This window comes from Gymnogyps californianus, chromosome 3, assembly GCF_018139145.2.
Source record: "Gymnogyps californianus isolate 813 chromosome 3, ASM1813914v2, whole genome shotgun sequence".
NCBI lineage: Eukaryota > Metazoa > Chordata > Aves > Accipitriformes > Cathartidae > Gymnogyps > Gymnogyps californianus.
The window spans coordinates 114,220,235-114,241,940 of NC_059473.1; the positions used below are offsets into that span (position 1 = coordinate 114,220,235).

Below are 21,706 nucleotides of genomic sequence, written 5' to 3' on the forward strand. Positions count from 1 at the left end.
AGAAATGAAAGAAGCTATAAATCCCTATTAAGTCAACTGGGAGAGAACAAAAAGACAGAATTAGCAAATATATAGAACTCATTTCATAGTGTAACAGTCTGAAATATGACATGCCAAGAAGCTGTGTTAAAACAGAAAGGAAAAAAAACTCAGTGCAGCAACATACAAACTTGCCAGGTCAACTGTCTGCCTACTTCCAATTCTAAACAGACAACCAACCACAACTAAGGGGGAAAAAAAAAAAGATATATTGGAGAAAATAAGAGTGGATAATTGTCTGAATGCGAATTCCCCAGAATAATGAAAATTGCTTCAGATATCCAAACTGAATTGATAATGAAGTTAATTAGTGAGTTTACTCAACTCCGATAAACCCTTGAATAAGCTTCTGAATCATTTAAATGCATGTATAATTGTTCTGTCACAACATACAGTCAATACTACTACAGCATATGAAAGGTGATGCATGACAAATTTGTTATATACATTAAAATATTGTAAACATACGCATCCACACCCACATCAGAAGGTTCCACGATTTTATTAACATCTACTTAATAACCTTCCTCTGAGAGATTCATTTACCAACTTCCAAAAAATATAAAGCATTCGTGCTAGTGAACAGACCTGTTCTTCATATCAATGATTCTAGCAGATACATGAAGTGTTTAGCTCTCTTCCTCTGAATACTGTTTTCAGTGCTATTTTACTTTCCTGCCCATTTATTTCATATATGTGCAAATATGTATATGTATGTTTACATATGCATATATGTATACCAAGTATGCATGTATGCCTATACATATGTAAAAAACATACACAAAATATAGACATATACATAGAAGTTATCTGTTCCCATTCCAGTAACATGAAGGAGAGGTGTGGTTTTTTAAGCCCCGTGGTGTTAAATAAATCAAAGGCAAAGACTAGCATGTTCCATCTACAGCTGTCATTAGTAAAAATTCCCCAAGGGTATAGTGACATTAAGGAGGCTGCAACTCAGATACTTTTCTCAAGAAGCCAGACTATGCAACACGAACCACCTTTTTTCTTTCTTTCTCTATTCTTTCCTGTATGTCTTTAAGGTTTTTACCCCCCCCCGCCCTGAGATCTGTTTATCCTCTACAGAAAAACTTAATTAAACAGAAAACAGAGAAAAAAAAATAAACCAAACTTAGAATTTTCCACTGTGAAGAGGATGAAAAAGACATTCCTTTCTTTCATAAACAGGTAATTACATCATCTTTAAAGAGAGAAATGTACTTGTAATAGTACATGTACAAACTTAAATTTGTTAAAATAATAAACATGAAAAGCAGAACGAATAATAGTGGACTTTTTTCCTGCTGCCCTGCCTCTATTTCCCACAAAACACTCAATGTTCCTTCTGATCTTACACATAAAAATAATTTCACATGCAATATATGAAAGTTATAAAATGGCAAAGAAGCCATAAATTTCATGATGCACAGAACAAAAGGGAAAAATGAGTTTAATTCAAGACATTTTTTAATGAAATATGTAGCTCAGGTTTATTTTCAAATGTTTTGCTTTGCAATTGGGACAGATCAAAAAAATCAAACCAACATTAATGTATATTATTGTGTTAAATTTTGGTGCACTTTCTTCTTCTCCTGCCTCTGGGTTCATATTTTTTTTCTATAGTGCTAAGACTGTGTAGGAAGAAGCAACAAAAAATCAGAACAGACTAAGTAAAAATACATAAGCAAGACCTTGAACTTAAAACAATATAAGAACAGAAATTAGTAGAAGTCTCTAATGTTGTACATTTTATCTGGCAAACAGGTAGATGTTGCTAAAAACTCAAATTCAGCTCTTTGGCACAATGGAGAACAAAATCATTATTACTTTAAAAGCTCTCTTTAAAGCTTACCTCTGTATCCTTACTGATCAATGAAGAAGGTCCTGAGATATTTACATTCTCACCTCCTTCTGAAGGAAGAAACTGGTAATTCACAGCCTGATAAAGAATCTATAAACACAAAATAAATATAATCTCTTACAAGTCAAATAATCAAATGTAAGAACTATGACTGATGTCATAGGAAACCCAAGGAATTCTGATGTAAAAGCTTCCATGACAGAAAAACAAGGGTGCAGGGGAAGACAGGGAGAACACCACATCGGTATCTTTGACATCCTCTCACTGTTGTATTCCCTAGACAAATTTGGGAGTAAAGTTAAGCCTGGGAAGAAGGGAGGGGTGGGGGGAAGGCGTTTTAAGATTTGGTTTTATTTCTCATTACTCTATTCTGATTTGACTAGTAATATATTAAATTAATTTTTCCCCAGGTTGAGTCTGTTTTGCCCGTGACGGTAATTGCTGAGTGATCTCCCTGTCCTTATCTCGACCCACGAGCCTTTCATTTTATTTTCTCTCCCCTGTCCAGTTGAGGAGGGGGAGTGATAGAGCGGCTTTGGTGGGCACCTGGCATCCAGCCGGGGTCAACCCACCACAAAACATTTAATAGACATTTATGTGGGCATTTAATGAAGTTGCATTACAAGATGTAAACACCTGGAAAACACTGAAAAAAATTATTTACCTGCATTTGCAAATAAAATGTTTAAATCAGGCAATAAATGAAGAAATTAGAAGTACTAAAGATAGAGAATACAATTGCACTTCTACTTGAGAAGCCAACTCATCGTATAAAAATGCTTATAAAGAGACCTCATTTGTTGAAATATAACAGTGAAAGTAGAAAATATAAACTTGTCGGGGGGTGGAACTTAAGGGAACAAACTTAAAAATGAGCACAAGTTCCCTTTACTTCAGTAAGCATTGAACTTGCATGAAAGAAGTTTCAGAAACACCTACCTGGGTTTGCAATGAACTGCTCACTCCCAACAACGCCTCTATGGCACTTGGGGGACAGTGTGTCAGAGCAAAAGCCATGAGTTCCTGACGCATACCCAAATCATGGTAGCCTTCTGATTGTCCAAGCTGACTGCATACTTCCCAGCTTTTAGAATAACCTACAAGGGAACACAAAACGTACTTCTGAGGTTGGTAAGCTTCAGAAGTGACAGGAGGAGGATGCATAATTCTTACTGGATGAGATAAAGGAGGGCATGTGGCATTCTTGCTGACACTTAACATCCCCTGAGAAAGGAACCATAAAGGCTCCATAAAACAGAGATGTAACTCAACTTTAGACTGACCAAATACATAAACGATTCATTATTATCATATGGTAGATATCAGCACAACAGGCATCTGTAAGCCTACACACTAGATTTTTACATATTGCAATAAGAAAATCATAATTTACTTCAGAGCATGATATTGAACACCTTACTGGAGTGGCTGTAAAAACAAAAAGTAAAATATATCACTTGATATATTAAAAGAACCTCAATTCATCTCAGATTTTTCCCCTTCGATCTTAAGACAGAAAAAAGAGCAAAAGAAACAAAACCCGTCTTCCTTAGTATCTTGACATATATGTCATTTGCCTCCACTCATACCCCCACATATACAAATTACATAAATAGCACAAGTATTTTAAGATTTTTGATAGAAAGGTAGACATCTAAAAGAACTGCACATTCCTACTAGCTGCAGTCACATATTTTTACCTGTTTGAGAGGTGTACAGTGTAGAAAGAATGAGAAATTGTGGTTCCCAGAGGCATACAGAAAAGCTCCCTAAGGTTACATGTCTAATAGTTCAGTAACTATCTTACTACGTACGGTATGAATGTACATCTCCATTCCATGGAGATGTCAGCTGACTTCCACAAACTAACTGATTTTTGAATGAAATGGACCAACCTGAAGTACCATATTTCACAGTAAGCCGAGAGTCAGAACTCAGATTTCCACCACCATCACCCCACACAACCCCCATTTATTCACTTCACCTGTGGCCATGAGCTCCTGGCAGTGCATACTAGCTGCTTTGTAGTCCTGGAAACTGAGAGCTTGTTCCACTAAAAGGATTAAAACTTGACCTTTTCTCTCCATCTGATCATCTCCTGTAAGAAAAATTCAATGTTTTTATTAGTTAATTGGAATTAATGGTCGACTTAAGCTTGCTACTTTATTTCTTAAGAAAACTATATGCCACAACATGAAAAGCCCATCTTGAAATTGAAGCAAAAATAAAATTATCTGCTTTTTCCTGAAGGAACCAATAAAAACAGTTAGGTATTTTAAAAAACACTGGCATCACAGTTGGCTAAAAAAAACCCTACACAACATGCTATATCTAGGTTAAAAAAAGAGTTTTGAAAACTGTATTTATGTGATGGCCAAGTGTCCTGGTTTCGTCTGGGACAGAGTTAACTCTCTTCTTAGTAGCTGGTACAGTGCTGGGTTTTGGATTTACTATGAGAATGATGTTGATAACACGCTGAGGTTTTAGTTGTTGCTAAGTAGCGCTTATCTTAAGCCAAGGACTTTTCAGTTTCCCATGCTCTGCCAGCAAGCAGGTGTGCAAGAAGCTGGGAGGGAGCAGAGCCGGGGCAGCTGACCTGAACTAGCCAAAGGGGTATTCCATACCATGGAACATCATGCCCAGTATATAAACTGGGGGGAGTTGGCCGGGAGGGGGGGATCGCAGCTCTGGCATGGGTCAGTGGGTGGTGAGCAATTGCATTGTGCATCACTGTTTTTTTTTTTCCTTCCCCCCCCCCTTTTTTTTGTTATATTATTTTTCATTACTATTATTATTAGTAGTATTAGTATTATTATATTTCATTATTATTATTGTTAATTTTATATTTTACTTTAGTTATTAAACTGTTCTTATCTCAGCCCATGAGTTCTGCCTTCTTTCCCGATTCTCCTCCCCATCCCACCAGGAGCAGGGGGAGGGGGATGGGGAGCAAGGGAGCGGCTATGTGGTGCTTGGCTTCTGACTGGGGTTAAACGACGTCACCAAGACATAGATCAAAACTGGTATTTAAGGTAAGTGACATATAAATCAAAACCCTGACATTGAAAAAAAAACTTCTGTGAACTGTAATAGAAAAAGAATTTTGAAATTTTTAATTGTTTTCTTACAGTATACAAAGCCTCAGTTTAAACTCCCACTTCACAGAGCCAAATAATTAATGAGATGTGGAAGACAGGTATTTAAAAATCCCTACCCTCATAAATTCAGCGAGTACAGCTGAAACTATTTTTTCACACTACACATGCATCTTGGTTACCAGACCTTCTGGACAATGCCTCTTCCCCCAGTTATGAGTTAAAAGTAACACTTCAGATACTATTGATCTCTTCTGAATAAAGTTTCATCAAGAATCTTTGTAGAAAAATGTCCTGACCTTCATTTTAATACATCAGCATTCACAGATGAAAATCTAATCAGACAACTCATCTCCTTTTCAAAGCCAGTTATAGTCAATACAAATAACATTTATACCTGTCACCTTTTCCCAGTCATCTATTTCTATCTTTTTTAAGCTTTTTCCAATTTAGAGTGAACACAAGAGAACGAGTTATTTACTTTACTGACACCAGTTGGTCCAGTCTTGTGCTCAAAATAGTGTGTATGTCCATGCACTGTATGAGAAGGTGACTAAACATCCACAGGAAAAATAATCTCACACTATTCATTTTAATTTAGGAAAGAAGGATGGCAAGAAGCTAATAACAGTGAGGGGATTTTTTCAATGCAAGCTTCTTGCTCATGTTTCTCCCCTATTATTAAAAGCAATTTTACGCAGTCACTGCTGTTACAGTCATTTGAAAAGGGCATTGGTTTATGAAACTGTATTACGACAACTTGTGAAACGCAAATATTTCAGAAGGTTAAACAGATCCGGTTCCAAAAAACATTTAAAGAGTACATGTTCTTAAATTGTATAGCTGTTATTTTTAACTCCACTTTGCAGGTCCATCACCACAGGCAAAGCAAATTTATTTTTAAAGCTTTCTCAAAAGAAAAGATGTAGCAGTTGCACTAGAATGACATTCAGGGAAGTGAAGTTACCCTAATTACTGAACTCAATCAAGATTCCCCTAAACTTGCCATGTCATGACTAACTCAGCTGGGAGAACAGGTTGGCTTCCCACCATTTTATCTTTTGGCCTCTTGCTCTATATACTGCCAAAACACGATGTTGCAAATTAATCACATCCAAGGCTCTTGTGTTGCAAAATTTTGCCCTCTGGAACCTGGGAACTTCTCATCCGGGCAAAAGCAATTACAGATGACAAAGAAGTGCTTCTATCTACACAAGCTAAATGTGAACTGTCATTTCTATAAGCAAGAGATCCGTACTTGCCACTCACCTTCTGATGCCCACTTCACCCTGACAGCTTTCCTACTTACAGAGAGATTTGACTAAGTAGCAGACACAAATAAAAGGCAAGAGAAATAATCAAACTATTGTCCCTCAGATTTCAGCTAGAAAAAATAATCATTGCTATTTATTACTACTTAAAAATCAGTGGGTTTGGAGGGAAGAGAGGAGGAACACTTGGAGCAAGGAATGGTTTTCTTAACTGCACTTGAGCAGTCGTATGCTGACAAGTCCTCCATCCCCAACGTTTTAGCTAAGTGGTTTTGATGCAGTAGGATACATCTCCGTATGTTTTACAAAAGCACAAGCATAAAATATAGTCCATGGCTATACTTGCTCATCTTATCTCCATTGTTCACTCATTTAAACTTCCATTACCTTGACACACACTGTTATGCCACAGAACAACCATCAGCTCCGACATGACTAGTAAATCCCCTGCAACGCACAGCCCGAGCCCTTTTTCATGCAGCTTTCATTGCCTCAACTGTGCAGTCACTTAAAATACTACCCGCTGCAGTTTAGAGGCATGGTCTTGTTCTTTTATTCAAACATGAAAAAATTCACTGCTTCAGCTTTGTGACACCTCATTTGAAGGTATTTTTAATGATAAAGTCTTATAAAAGTGAAAGTTTTGAATTCTAATTTGTTCCCCTTGCCATTCTGACAGACATCCAAGATTTAAAACCAAGAAAGGTTCAATGAGAAAAACTATTAAAATGGTGACCTTATTATATTACATAGTAATTAGGTATTAAGCCTTAATGTTAATGTCTGACATCCAGACTCAAATCAAGTTCAGCAGCTGGAAAGGATATCTTAGTTTTTGTTTCCCTTTTATTATCTGTGAAAGTTTGTGTGTGTTCAGCTCCTTCGGATTATTGCCTCCTTACGTCATAAGGAAAATGCATTTATATTCTAAGGGTTACTCCACCCAGTAAGATTTACGTCTCCGAAGTTCTTTCCATATCTTTTTGTTATGATGCTTAGCATTCAGATAGAAGTTGATACAAGCAGATATGGCATCATACCTGAAAGGAGGTTGTAGCAAGGTGGGTGTCGGTCTCTTTTCCTAAGTAATAAGTGATAGGACAAGAGGAAATGGCCTCAAGTTGCGCCAGGGGAGGTTTAGATTGGATATTAGGAAAAATTTCTTCACCGAAAGGGCTGTCAAGCATTGGAACAGGCTGCCCAGGGAAGTGGTTGAGTCACCATCCCTGGAGGTATTTAAAAGATGTGTAGACGTGGCACTTAGGGACATGGTTTAGTGGTGGACTTGGCAGTGTTAGATTTACGGCTGGACTCGATGATCTTAAAGGTCTTTTCCTGCCTAAATGATTCTATGATTCTATTACAAATGACGAGAAGAAAAATATGGAAGCTCAGAAATAACAGAAAACCATTTTTTCTTGAGAAACAAAGGACGTTCAAATACTTTTTAAAAGTTTGAATCCAATTTGGGTTATATGAAGAAAAAAAAAAGCTTATTGAAACACTTTGGGTAAGATGCACGTTATTTGAGAGTGGATGAAACAACATTATCTTGAGTGAAACCATGTCATGAAAACTTAAAAGTCAAACGGTATCAAAATTGTATGTATACTTCAGAAACTCCATGTCACCTACATTTAGGAGATCAGAAACCATCTGTACGGTTACTTCCACATGCATTAAGCAAGAAAGTCAGTGTTGAGAAGGTGGATTTCAAAAATAAGCTTTGACATCGGAATGTGAGCAAAGCTTAAAGTTACTATAATTAGCTTATGGATATTAAAATTAACTAAGGTACCAGAGAAAGTTATGAGAAAAGAGAATAACGAACAGAAAACATTTCTAGAGAGCCTGACTCAAGAAATAAAGAAGCAATGCTCTTTTTGATACGCAGTAACAGCAGAGAAGATGCTCTTAATTTCTGATACATAACCATTTTTTTTTTTTACTCTTTTTTTGCTCCTCTATTTTCTAAGCAAGTAATTGCATAAAGTGAATTCTTTCACACCCTTTCTTAACCAAGAGTGTGGATTAAGTGAGGATCGCGAGACATAGAACAGCTCCACCTCCCTGAGCACGTACAGACTTTCTGGCTGTCATGCTGAGCACATTCTCCCTCACTCACTTTGCCCATCTGTGAAATTAAGATAACACTTGTGTGCTTACTTTACAGAGGTAGTAACATGAGGCTTAAGTAGAGTTTACTGTCATTAATCAAGTACTTTAAAGCAATTAAGAATCTAGCTGGTATGTCATTACCTAAGCAATATTTTAGCTTTGATAAGTATGAATATAAATTCTGTTACTCGCTTTCAGTGCTGCTCTCTAAACAAACTGTATTCAGAGAACACAGCTCCTGAAGCTTGAGGACGACCATGTGCACTCTACCCTCGTATGCACAGCAAATGCATTCTTTTAGAATTGAAATTAAAATATATACGCTCATAGTATTTTATAGGTTATATATTACATATAGTATAACATAGCATATTCTATATATACACATATGTATAAAATTTATATAGGTATGGATAGATGTAGCAAGTAGGTCTTTCACAATCAGTAATCATATGGGGTGGGGTGGCAGGGGGAGCAGAGAGGGGAAAATGCTGAAACAAATTCCTCCAGTTAGCAGATAAAGCACAAGAAAGCACTCTACTGGTAGATACACATGTTGGGTCGGGAATGAAAGGGACTGCAAATTTGAGCATGCATAACCAATACCAGTAAGTATGTTCCACAAGACAAAATTAGAACTTCTTTCACAGCAAAGGTGGCTCATAAATCAGGATAATTGTATAAGTAGTGAAAATCAATTAGGGACGAAAAAAAATTCTTTCTTCCAGCAGCGCTTTATCTAATTCTTCATTAAGCAAGTCCATAAAGTTCAATCCCTAGATTCTTTTTCAATATCCAGACTCATTCCCAATGTATCTCCATAAAACCATTTCCTTTCATCGTAAGCTGTTAGAAATCAAGTTGCCCTTTCCCAGTAGTTTTAAACCTGCTAACAAAGACTGTCTGTGCTAAAACTGCAAGGAAGGTTTTCCTTTTCTAATATTCAGTTTAAAATAAAATATACTCATTCACGAATCTTAAAATCTGTATGCGTGAGCTGCCCTTTTGGCTACAAACGAATTTGTGGAATAATATTAGCGTTTGTTACCATTCTTATGGCTACCAAGTCCTAAAATAACTCTTCATCATATTAATAATTAATTATAACTCAATAACTTAAATTACGAGTCAACAGATACAGAAATACCATTTCAACATGTCTTGCTTTAGTTTTGTTTTTTTTTTATACCTACTATTAAATTTTACAAGACTCTTCACTTACAGACTACGATTAAGGCTATGCCAGCTTTCCACTTAAAATCTGTTTTTAAAGGTATCATTAACCTAGCTATTAAAATCATATGCAACTTTAAATTCAGTGTAAGGTTACCAATTCCACCACTCACTGGAAGTACATACAGCAGTAATGGAGGACTAAAGAGTAAAGCTCTACAGACTTTCTTTAATCTGTTGGAAAAATATTGCATTTGCATGCATGACTTAAAATATTGATGACAATCATGTTTCCTTTGTATGCTTTTGGATACTCTTCTGGATACTTGTTAACGGGATGGAATGTCAGGCACAAAAAAATCTGCAGTAATAGTGGTATGCTGTCTATAGCTTTCAAGTCCAGGAAAACTAAAAAAGATTAAAGAAATACTGAGTTTCTCAAAATGAAAGAAATCTGTTTTCCATAGCCCATGTCCTACAACAAATAAGTTTAGATAAAAATCACAACTATGGCATTCTCATACTGAATACATGTCTTGCTTATAGATGAATACTCTGTACAGAAAATAGCATTTCTATATAAGTAATACAATTAGTCATCCCTCAGTGACAGTGAAATGGTTTTTAATCACAAAAGCTTAAAACTACTCATTTAAAAAAAAAAAAAAGGCACAAAAAAACCCAAAACAAAAAACCCGCACCACATCCACATCCACCACCACAGAAAGTCACTACTGGAAATGTTTTCTTGCTATTTTTTCCTTTCAAATAAATGTTATTCTATAACCAAAAGATAAGCTTGAAAATGACTTATTTATTTATTTAGCACAAGAGACAAGAAAAGTGAGTGTCAAAGTAGTGTATTCCTTACCAAGATTCACTCTTGAAATATACTTGTACTACTAAAATTCCATACTTACCACAGGAACAACCATTAGCGCTATTCCCAAAGTTAACCATTAAAGTCAGAGAGCCCAACACTCTTAGAATAAGTATGTAATTTGTAGCGTAAGTACTACTGTTTAGGTCATTCACCTGCTTAAAAATTAACCACCTCACACATTCATCTTCTGGTTTTCTCCACCCCGGTAACCATATGGAAGAGAAAATCAGGAGGCCATTTCATCACGTGGCTTTAAATATCTCTTTTAAATCTCTCTTTTCAGTGGTGTCTCAGTAAGTGCCACTGTGATTATACCACTAGCACACAGACATTACCATATCACTGAGCTCTATATGAATTCCCTAAAGTTCTCTACCTAATATACGTTGCCTCTCATCTTTCAGTCTCTGGAGATGGGAGCCACGAGTTTCTTCCCTGTTCAAAGGTACATACCAGGGCAGTGTAGATGCTGATCTACAACTAAGGCACTAGGATAACACTACTGGACAAAATACTTTGTGTTTTTAAGCTTCACAGAATCACTGGGGATTTTGCTTTTCCTTCTCTCATACAAAGGGAATCATTTAGATTCAAAAAGAAGGTAAAACAAAACTCAGCAGCATTAGCCTAAAGAACTCAGAATACTGCGAAGAAAAATTGACAGATTTTAACTTGATGTGGGAGGAAGCAGAGAGGGAAAGAGCTGTACAGCAACCTTGTCTTATGAACCAATGTGGAGATTTTTTTTTTCCCCAAAAGTCTTGCAAGCAAAGAAAAAAAGAGAAGTTATGACTGTCACTCTAGTTTTTCTACAGAACAGGAGATTACATGTAAAATGAATAAATATGTAGATTGGATCCAGCTACCTAACATGGTACCATCCCGTCCCCTCTGCCACCTTTCACATAGCAGCGCTACGTAACAGGAGCACTGAGCTTACCAGAGTCACGATGACGTTTCCAGTGATTCCTTTCCTTAGGACCTAGGCATCTCAGGAGGTCAATAACCTAACTTCTGTACCTCTGTTCATAACCTCACCCAACTCCCTTGAATATCTCCCTCCCTATATATAATACTATGTAAAAATTGCCAATACTAAGCTTCCTGAAAACATGAGAAAAAATTCTTAAATGATTTAACAAAGAGAGAGAGAAAGGAATTAGCCAGGCATGCATCAGTGACAAAACTGGAATGCATTGATTTTATATACCACGCTGCATGAAATATGAATTTCTATTTTGTATTTTGTATTTCTATATTCTATTTCTACATCATAAAAATACAGCAGTGTTGTATTTGCAGTTGCACTGATGAAGTATTTTTCAAAAATCGAAAGGTCTGCCAGACACTTTAGGTAGGCTATCTTAAAAAAAGAAAAAAATTCTAGTATCCTTAGGATTCAATCCTTGAAGCTGTTCAGCTCCTCAAATGAATACTCAAACTAACGCATTATTTTTAGTGCACAAAGGAGATATACGAAGCATAGACAAAAGTCTAACAGCTGAAGTTTACACATTACAGATGACTTTTTTTCCCCTCTAACTTAAATGGGACTATTATTAAATCAAACTACCTTATTTGACAGAGACAATAAGATTTACTGGAATGTTAGTACTATCAATTAACTGTAAAACAAAATATTCTGAGCCGCAACTCCTCCAATCTGAAATGAGCTTCTGCTCAAAATTCAGATTAGACAAGGCTGTTTTTATTTTAGGTATTAGTGGAATGTCAGAGCAGCTGACAATATCAGCTGTTTTACAGATAAAATTTCATTCATGTAAAATATTTCATTCCTCCCCAATGACTGCTTTTCCAGATGACTTTTTAGTGATACCCTTGAACACACAGTCTAATGATCAACTCGAATGTGCTAAAGCATAACACAAATGCACTTTGCAATGCACGTTGCATAGCAATTCAGTGTCTTATTAACACAGCTCACCTGCAACCCTTAGCAAATTTGCAAGTCCCAGGAGCTTAGCAGACTGCTTATAGTTTGTTGACATCTGAGCAAGACAGTCCTTGATGAGACTAAGTCGATCCGAACATAAACGCACTGTTGAAAGAAGAACTGGTGTTAGAGACTGTACAAATGAACCTTACTGCTGTATTTCTGGTCAAATAATGTAGGTGCAGAAAGAGTGCTAGGGAGTATAAGAATGCAAACACAATCTGAAAACCAGCCCAAAGTTACTTGCATGCAGATACTCAATTATACCTATAAAGCAGAAGTTAAAATAACACTACAATATAACCAGCCCCAATCACTAGCAAGTCAGGCTGGGAAGGGAGGAAGAAGAGGGAGACTGACCTGAATGAAAACTTATTTTTGTTTCAGGTTTTCAGACTCAATGTTTTTAAATTTATATGACTAACCATATGCCTGTATACAATTTTTTTTCTAAAATATCATTTTTGCAACATTCTTAGAAAGACTGCTAAAACAGACATTAACTTTCATTCACAATGTTGTAAATAACTAATATTTCATGCTACATTTTATTTAGGGCAGACAGAATACATCACACAGACTGAAAGCACTGTCATAGGCAAAATCTTCAGGCTGTTTTAATTTACATAAATATTTTCTGAGCAAGTCGAGGGATAGCCTTACAAATCACCAGGTTGTGTCAACTACATCCTGAGAAGCTTATAATTAGTACTATGTTTCAAAAAAGATTTTACCAAGAATTAAACAATTACCTTAATTGTATAATTTAATACCATGAACCGATTTCAGTGCTCTTTTTAGCTAGTTAGTGAGTGGCTAACTTCAGGCTGCTGCTTTAAAAAGGTAACGTTTTCATACCATGCAAGCTCTCAGAATATAGAGGAACAGCCTGCAGATCTTTCACTTAATACTCAGTAAGACATTAATGCCTGCATGGGGGATAAGCCCAATATGCTAATGCAGAGTTTAAAACATATGATATTAGGCCTCTCAATAAGAGCAAAATAGCACTCACATAATGAAAACTATTAATAACTTCTGGAAATCAAATTAGACTAAAACAAATTAAGAATGGAGGAGCAGGAAAAGGTTACACTTAGTTTCATTTTTAATATTCTATCGCACACATATATTAGTATACAGCAGTAAAATGTTTTCATTCACTGATTGTATAAACAAGATTTTTTGGAATATCTAACATAACTGAATATAATCTGAAATAATACCATGGGTCAAACATTTTCATTAAAGATGGACTTTTCTTCACCTTTTATGTTAATAAGGAGTGTCCAAACCAGATTTTATTAAAATACATCATAATAGTAGTTCACAACCTTAACTGCTGAGTTTGCTAAAAAGACAAGTGGAGGGGGAAGCTCTACAGAAAACTAAACATATAAATGCAAATAAAAGTCTACTGCTAATTCTTACTGTGGGAATAACTGATCCTTAATGTTATTTTAATGACATTCTATCAAAGTAACTGACCATTTAAAGGCTTTCATTAAAACTTTAAAACATAATTTTAATCTTATTAATTTCACTTACATGAAAGATACTGAAGAAAGGATAAGTCAGGATCATTACTGAAACTACAGGCATGATTTCACATATTCTAATTAATCTACATCAGTTGTATTACACATACCGTTAATGCAGTATTATGTTGCCACTTTTTTAAATGATACCTTCATGTCCACACCAAAAAAGATGAAGAAAATATGTGTACTTTTCTACAGGCTGAACAAACTGACTAAAAAATAATTCTGCTCTAGAAGTCAACACTGCAATATTGCAAGATCTAGAAACCAGACTTATTCTCAGTCCAGAAATGGTAAGATTTCTGAATATAACATATGGAGCATCAGCCCACTTTGAAGGAATACTTGGGAAAAAAGAGAACAAAAAGAGAACACCAAAGTAAAGCAACAACAGCCACTAAGAACATCCGCTTTGTTTTCCATAGACCCACAAGTGCTTTCCATAAACCCCAGTATTTCTCTGCGCAATGCCAGAAGTAAAACACTACCATCAGCATGTTTCATTGGTACTCAGTGCTCTTCTCAGCCAGTTCTTTTAGAGCGCTTTCAATACCACTGTTCATGCAGTTTCCATAGTTGCCCACATACCATACATTCAAGCTTCACTGAAAGACAGGTAGATGAGCTCTCTTGTATTTCTTTCACTTAGAAAACTGAGGGGTTTGTTAAAGTGTATTGGGTTTGCGTGGCAAGGTTTTGGTAGCAGGGGGGCTGCAGGGGTGGCTTCTGTGAGAAGATGCCAGAAGCTTCCCCTATGTCCGATAAAGCCAATGCCAGCCGGCTCCAAGACGGACCTGCTGCTGGCCAAGGCCGAGCTCATCAGTGATGGTGGTAGCACCTCTGGGATAATATATTTAACAAGGAGAGAAAAAAAAAAAACGCACAACTGCAATTGCAGCCAGAGAGAGGAGTGAGAATATGTGAGAGATACAACTCTGCAGACACCAAGGTCAGGGAAGAAGGAGGGGGAGGAGGTGCTCCAGGCGCCAGAGCAGAGATTCCCCTGCAGCCCGTGGGGAAGACCATGGTGAGGCAGGCTGTCCCCCTGCAGCCCGTGGAGGTCCACGGTGGAGCAGATATCCACCTGCAGCCCGTGGAGGACCCCACGCTGGAGCAGGTGGATGCACCTGAAGGAGGCTGTGACTCCGTGGCGAGCCCACGCTGGAGCAGGTTTGCTGGCAGGACTTGTGACCCTGTGGGGGACCCACACTGGAGCAGTCTGTTCCTGAAGGACTACTCCTCATGGAAGGGACCCACGCTGGAGCAGTTCATGAAGAACTGCAGCCCATGGGAAGGACTCACATTGGAGAAGTTCATGGAGGACTGTCTCCCATGGGAGGGACCCCACGCTGGAGCAGGGGAAGAGTGTGAGGAGTCCTCCCCCTGAGGAGGAAGGAGTGGCAGAAACAATGTGTGATGAACTGACCCAAACCCCCATTCCCCGTCCCCCTGCGCCACTCACGGGGAGGAGGCAGAGAAAAATCGTGAGTGAAGTTGAGCACGGGAAGAAGGGATGGGGGCGGGGGACAGGTGATTTAAGATTTGGTTTTTATTTCTCATTATCCTGCTCTGATTTGATTGGTAATAAATTAAACTAATTTCCCCAGGTCGAGTCTGTTTTACCTGTGACGGTAATTGCTGAGTGACCTCCCTGTCCTTATCTCGACCCACGAGCCTTTTGTTTTATTTTCTCTCCCCTGTCCAGCTGAGGAGGGGGAGTGATAGAGCGGCTTTGGTGGGCACCTGGCATCCAGCCAGGGTCAACCCACCACATAAAGCAATGAACTTCGTTAGTTTGGCACAATTTATACGCAATAAAATATACTGCAATACATTCCATTTTCCCCTTTATCTCACTGTCCATCATCATCCTTTCTTTCCAACTTCTGTCCAACAACTTTCCATAGCATTGGAGTCAGAGCTCCAAAACATATTTGAAGTTTTAAACAAGTCATCAGAAGAAATACCTTGTAAAAGTTCACTTCCGTTGTCATTGGGTTTTATATACTTCAAAATGAAACAGCCCAGTGGAGACATGAAAACTGCCTACGCATGAAGTACCTCTCTCCCACCCATTATTTTAAAGCTCATCAGCACATGAGTAAGTGCAGACTACTTTGCAAATAAAAGGTGAGCTCAAACTATTTCTGCGGAAGTCACCAGGAGCTTCAGATACTCAGTACTTTAATTATTAAAAAGTCCTGCGAAAAGTAAGTCTCAAAACACAGATTCCATATGCAGACATCTTTCTTATCTCACATCAACTGAAAAATGTTTTTAAAAAAAAACCATTTTTTGGTATGTGCCTGTAAGCTGTTTGGAGGCAGGGGAGGGACCCTTTAGTTTACTCATGCAACACTCACACAATAGTAAACTATTTGTCATGCATATTTATGCCTGTGATTCAAGTAATCGTATAAAGAATAAAAATACGCAGTACCTTGCAATGGTAATATTTTCACGCCAAATTCTTCAAGGTAGCCGAGAGCACGAATGAGATCTAGCTCCTCCTGAATAGCACTCGGACAGTCTACAATAAGTTGTAGACAGCACCTAAACAGGAAGGAAACAAATTTTTCTAAAAGTTGTTGAATAAATTCAAAGTTAAATTTGTGGAAAAAATTCACCTGTGAGTTTAAAAAAAAAAGAAAAAAGAAAGAAACAACAAACTAGTAATTTACTGTGCTTATGACATGTCAAAATACTCCTGTAACACACATTGTAAGTGTTTGGCACTATATCTCTGTTATGGCTGGCTAAACATTTTAACAAAATTCTATTCTTGGTTTGCCACAATCTTCTTCACCTAGTTGTGATAAGAACATCGCCTAAGTCCTCTTGAATTTAGACTTGCAATGAATTTAAAAAAAAGACGTTGAAGACAAATGTACTTAAATATGTTAATATCTAGGGAAATATTTCTCGTATCATTATTGTGTTTTGCTCTTGCCATATACTAGAAGATAAAAGCAAAATTCTGTAAAAAGTTGATTGGAAGTGAAATGTTAGAGCCACTGTCACAAATTCGGTTTCCGCAGCTAGGTTCAGCAATTGAAAACAAAGCTGATTTAAAAAAAAAAAAACACCACAAAATTGCTCTGAAGATGAATCAGTGCATACAATTATTAATAACCTAGTATTTTAAATAAACTTTTAAAAAAAATTAATACATTTTCTGAATATTATATTGACATAATCAGCTTTTAGATAAATGTTTTAAATAAAATTTTCATTCTGGTACAGTGTGTTCGTATGTAGCTTTATTAACACATGTTTAGCAAAAAATCTACATGCAAAATAGTCTCAATGATTTTACTTCATCATGCACATTAAATCAGGAAAGTATTTTATTTGTGCAATTTGTCATATGGCTTTTCTCTCTATATGTTAATTAAGAAATAGACATGTTGACATTAAAAAATAAAATTGTATGTTAGCTACATTTCCATCTGAACCCATCACATCTTTCAGGAGCACTGACAAACATTTCAGGGTGAAGTGGAGATTAAAACAGGAGTGGAAGGAAAGAGAACTAGCTAAAGAGAAGATAAATATGTTCCACCTAAAACAACTCATACAGGAAGGTTACTAGGAGACCTACACGCTGTGATAATCACTCATGGAAATAAGTTAAGTTTCCATGAAACAACTGATTGGAGAAAAGTCAGAGAAGGACCAAAACATCTTACTAAACAGAATAAACACATGGTCACACATTCATAGCAAGTATTCAAGCTATAAACTGCATATTTTGAAATATCACCGTAAAACCATAAAGTTGATCACGGGACCCTTATGAAATATTAAAAACAATGATACTTTGTATTTCCAGAGCCTGCTAATGGAAAAGACTCTCAATAGGAGATTGGGAAAAAAAAAAAAATAGTAAATAAACCCTAATTTTATGATAACATTAAATCACTTTTTCATAGTGAGTACAGAATCATAGAATGGTTTCGGTTGGAAGGGACCTTTAAAGGTCATCTAGTCTAAGCATCCCTGCAATAAGCAGGGACATCTTCCACTAGATCAGGTTGCTCAAAGCCCCGTCCAGCCTGACCTTGAATGTTTCCAGGGATGGGGCATCCACCACCTCTCTGGGCAACCTGTTGCAGTGTTTCAACACCCTCACTGTAAAAAATTTCTTCCTTATGTCTAGTCTAAATCTACCCTCTTTCAGTTTAAAACCATTACCCCTTGTCCTATCACTACAGGCCTTACTAAAAAGCTTGTCCCCATCTTTCTTATATGCCCCCTTTAAGTACTGGAAGGCCACTATAAGATCTTCCCAGAGCCTTCTCTTCTCCAGGCTGAACAACCCCAACTCTCTCAGCCTTTCCTCACAGGAGAGCTGTTCCATCCCTCTGATCATTTTTGTGACCCTCCTCTGGACCTGCTACAACAGGTCCATGTCTTTTCTGTGCTGAGGACTCCAGAGCTGGACCCAGGTGGGGTCTCACCAGAGCAGAGTAGAGGGAGAGAATCACCTCCCTCGACCTGCTGGCCATGCTTCTTTTGATGCAGCCCAGGATACAATTGGCTTTCTGGGCTGTGAGCGCACATTGCCAGCTCATGTCCAGCTTTTCATCCACCAGTACCCCCAAGTCCTTCTCCGCAGGGCTGCTCTTAACCCCTTCATTCCCCAGCCTGTATTGATACCGGGGGTTGCCCTGACCCACGTGCAGGACCTTGCACTTGGCCTTGCTGAACCTCATGAGGTTCACATGGGCCCACTTCTTGAGCTTGTCCAGGTCCCTCTGGATGGCATCCCATCCCTCAGGCGTGTCAACCACACCACTCAGCTTGGTGTCATCTGCAAACTTGCCGAGGGTGCGCTTGATCCCACTGTCTATGTCATTGATGAAGATACTGAACAGTACTGGTCCCAATACAGACCCCTGAGGGACACCACTTGTCACTGATCTCCATCTGGACACTGAGCCGTTGACCACCACCCCCTGGATGTGACCATCCAAGCAACTCCTCATCCACCAAACAGTCCAGCCATTAAATCCGTATCTCTCCAATTTAGAGAGAAGGATGTTGTGGGGGACTGTGTCAAAGGCCTTACAAAACTCCAGATAGATGACATCCATGGCTCTTCCCTTGTCCACTGATGTAGTCACTCTATAATAGAAGGCAACTAGGTTGGTCAGGCAGGACTTGCCCTTGGTGAAGCCATGCTGGCTGTCTCAAATCACCTCCCTGTCCTCCATGTGCCTTGGCATAGCTTCTAGGAGAATCTGTTCCATGACCTTCCCAGGCACAGAGGTGAGGCTATGTTATATTACAGTGCCACATGCAACAGCAAAGGACTGGACTGCTGACCCAAAAGGTCTGTTCCAAATAACTGTGCATGTCATTCCTGCTGCTCCAAAATGAAGCCACTCACCTGCAAAATCCAACCAACCTCTCTACCTCCTAGCTTAGCCCAGAGGAGAGCTTCTCTCCTACACACAGAAGAAATCCCACCACTACAGTATCCTCTCCCCATACAAGTAGCTAATAGAGAGATTTTAACTGTGGCAATTGTACGCATACAGATAAAATTCAGTTGTAATTTGGATATTATAACAGTGTATGCACCTGCTTCATTGTGATCGCAACTTCTGCACTGTATACCTATTAGCCCTGGTGTCTAAAATGTAAAAAGCCTCAACTGATTTTTAAAAGAAAAAAAAAATTTATACTCATATAAATATTCATATATTTAAAAATAAAGATAAATTTTAAAAAGCCAGTGACTCTTGGGCCTTTTAGGCCTCCAAAGCAAGTATTTACCTAGTGTGCTTATAAGCAGTAATGACAGTCAATAAACTGTGTTTTCAATAAAAAGGTACAAGTACAGCTAGCATTATATAATTAATACTGTAAAAGTGACTGCCTTCCAACTTTGACCTAAGGCAATAATGCCTTTACTAAAAAAGCAAACAACAAAACCCCACAAAAATAAAGAAAAAAACCCTCATCCTCATCATACATACTTATGTGTGTGTGCATTTGGGATGGGATAGATGAACAACCTGCGAGTGATTAGGCAGAAAAAAAATCAACGCTTTTTCAGTCATCTTCTAGTTAAGTTATGGAGAACGTAACCGTCACTCAAGGCAAACTGCAAAAATATTCTTCCTTTTATCTCTAACAGAAAATACATGATTTGTCAATCCATAAAACTTTATAGTAACAATATTTTATTGAGGAAAACTTCCTAATTTGAAAAAGGATAATTAATTACAAACAGTTTGACTGTATTACTATAGTCAGTACTCAAAAAAAAACTGGTAATGTGTATGTACATACCATTATGGGTCAAGATGAATTTGTATCTTGAGGGGAAGAAAAATAATTTAATCTTTTTCTTGTAATTAGTAGGTAAGTGTACTCATGCCTAAGTGAAAGTAGTACTTTATAAAGAAATGTCTTCCTTTGTAGTTGAGACAAATATTTTTGGTTATGGGATTTTGGGGTTTTTTTGTTGTTGTTTGGTTTGTGGTTTGTTTTGTTTTGTTTTTTTTAGTAAGTGCCTTAAGGAAAAAGGAAAACTCATTTGGATTAATACATAACAACAATACCAATGAAACAGCAAATTCTTAGAATAAAAGAGAAAGGCTGGAAATATTAAGACATGTCTCTATTTTAAATATTTAAGGTAAGCCAAGGCATCAATCTTCTACATAGGTAATACCCGATTATTACACCTATCTCCACCTAAACTGTAAAAGAAGATACTTCCATATCTAAATCTATACAAGAATGAACACCCACACTGCAACCTCCAAGGCTGCTCTATGTCTGAATTCCTTTCTGAAGAATTATTTGGCTTATTTCTTAACATAACAAAGAGATACAAATAGCCTCAAATGAACTCTCAGAATCAGGAAAGACCAAAGTAAGAAAACAAATGTAAGAATCAGCAAGATGCTATTTTCTACTGTGATAGTAACTGGGGGCCACAATTGTGGTTCAATGCCGTAACGTGGAAAAGGTTCAAATGACACGCAAGTTCAAAAACTTCTTATCCACAGAGAAAGAGTTGCATGTTTCTTTTTCTTCTTCAATCTGAATTCTCTAACAGATCATTCCAGCAACCAGGGAAAGCAATGGTGTAAACATACACAAAGCAAGGCAGGGGAAACAACAACAACCAACAACAACAACCACCAACAACCAACAACAACAACAACAACAACAAATCTTACAGAAGCCAAAGATATTGTTTCCATTTACCATGTAATTTTACATGAAGAGAAACAAACCCACATAAGATTCACCCTCCCCTTACAGTGAAAACAAAATTCAAGTTTCAATTAAAAGAGCAGTATGTATTTATGTATGTGATAATTGTAAATATACCTGGCCAAATCCATACAGCTATCGGTCAAACTCGTTGAAGAATTGAAATATTCTCTGCCAGCAGCCAAAACTAGTTCAATACTTTTTGCATAGCTGACTCGGTACTGTGGCTTCCCTTTTGATGAACTTGGTAGATCCACTGACCAAATACTGCAATGCATCATTTGCCCAGCCAAGTGGATATTGTCTATACTGCTTGAGCATAAAAGACTTTCTGTGAATATCTAAAAGAAAGAACAATAATTTAATAATCTGCAACTGCAGCTTCAGGTAAGCTTATCTGCATTGTATGGAACCAAGCCCTTTGAATAAAAGGATCTTTGAAGTCAAAAGAATATATTCAGTCCAAGCAAAAAATTTAACTTCTACCAAGGAGAGTATTTCCACAATTTATTGAGTAAAGCTAAAATTAACT

General features: G+C 37.4%; 1 protein-coding gene across 1 annotated transcript in view; it reads right to left on the bottom strand.

Annotated features, from left to right (window-relative positions):
- The window catches only part of NBAS (NBAS subunit of NRZ tethering complex), a 193,880-nt gene that overhangs the window by 108,531 nt on the left and 63,643 nt on the right, over positions 1-21,706 (bottom strand). Inside the window, exons 30-35 of the mRNA XM_050893361.1 lie at positions 21,292-21,515; positions 16,379-16,491; positions 12,389-12,502; positions 3,888-4,001; positions 2,843-3,000; positions 1,895-1,993 (exon numbers count right to left, since the gene is read on the bottom strand). Coding sequence (XP_050749318.1) covers positions 1,895-1,993; positions 2,843-3,000; positions 3,888-4,001; positions 12,389-12,502; positions 16,379-16,491; positions 21,292-21,515 — 822 coding nt within the window. The remainder of the gene's footprint in view (positions 1-1,894; positions 1,994-2,842; positions 3,001-3,887; positions 4,002-12,388; positions 12,503-16,378; positions 16,492-21,291; positions 21,516-21,706) is intronic.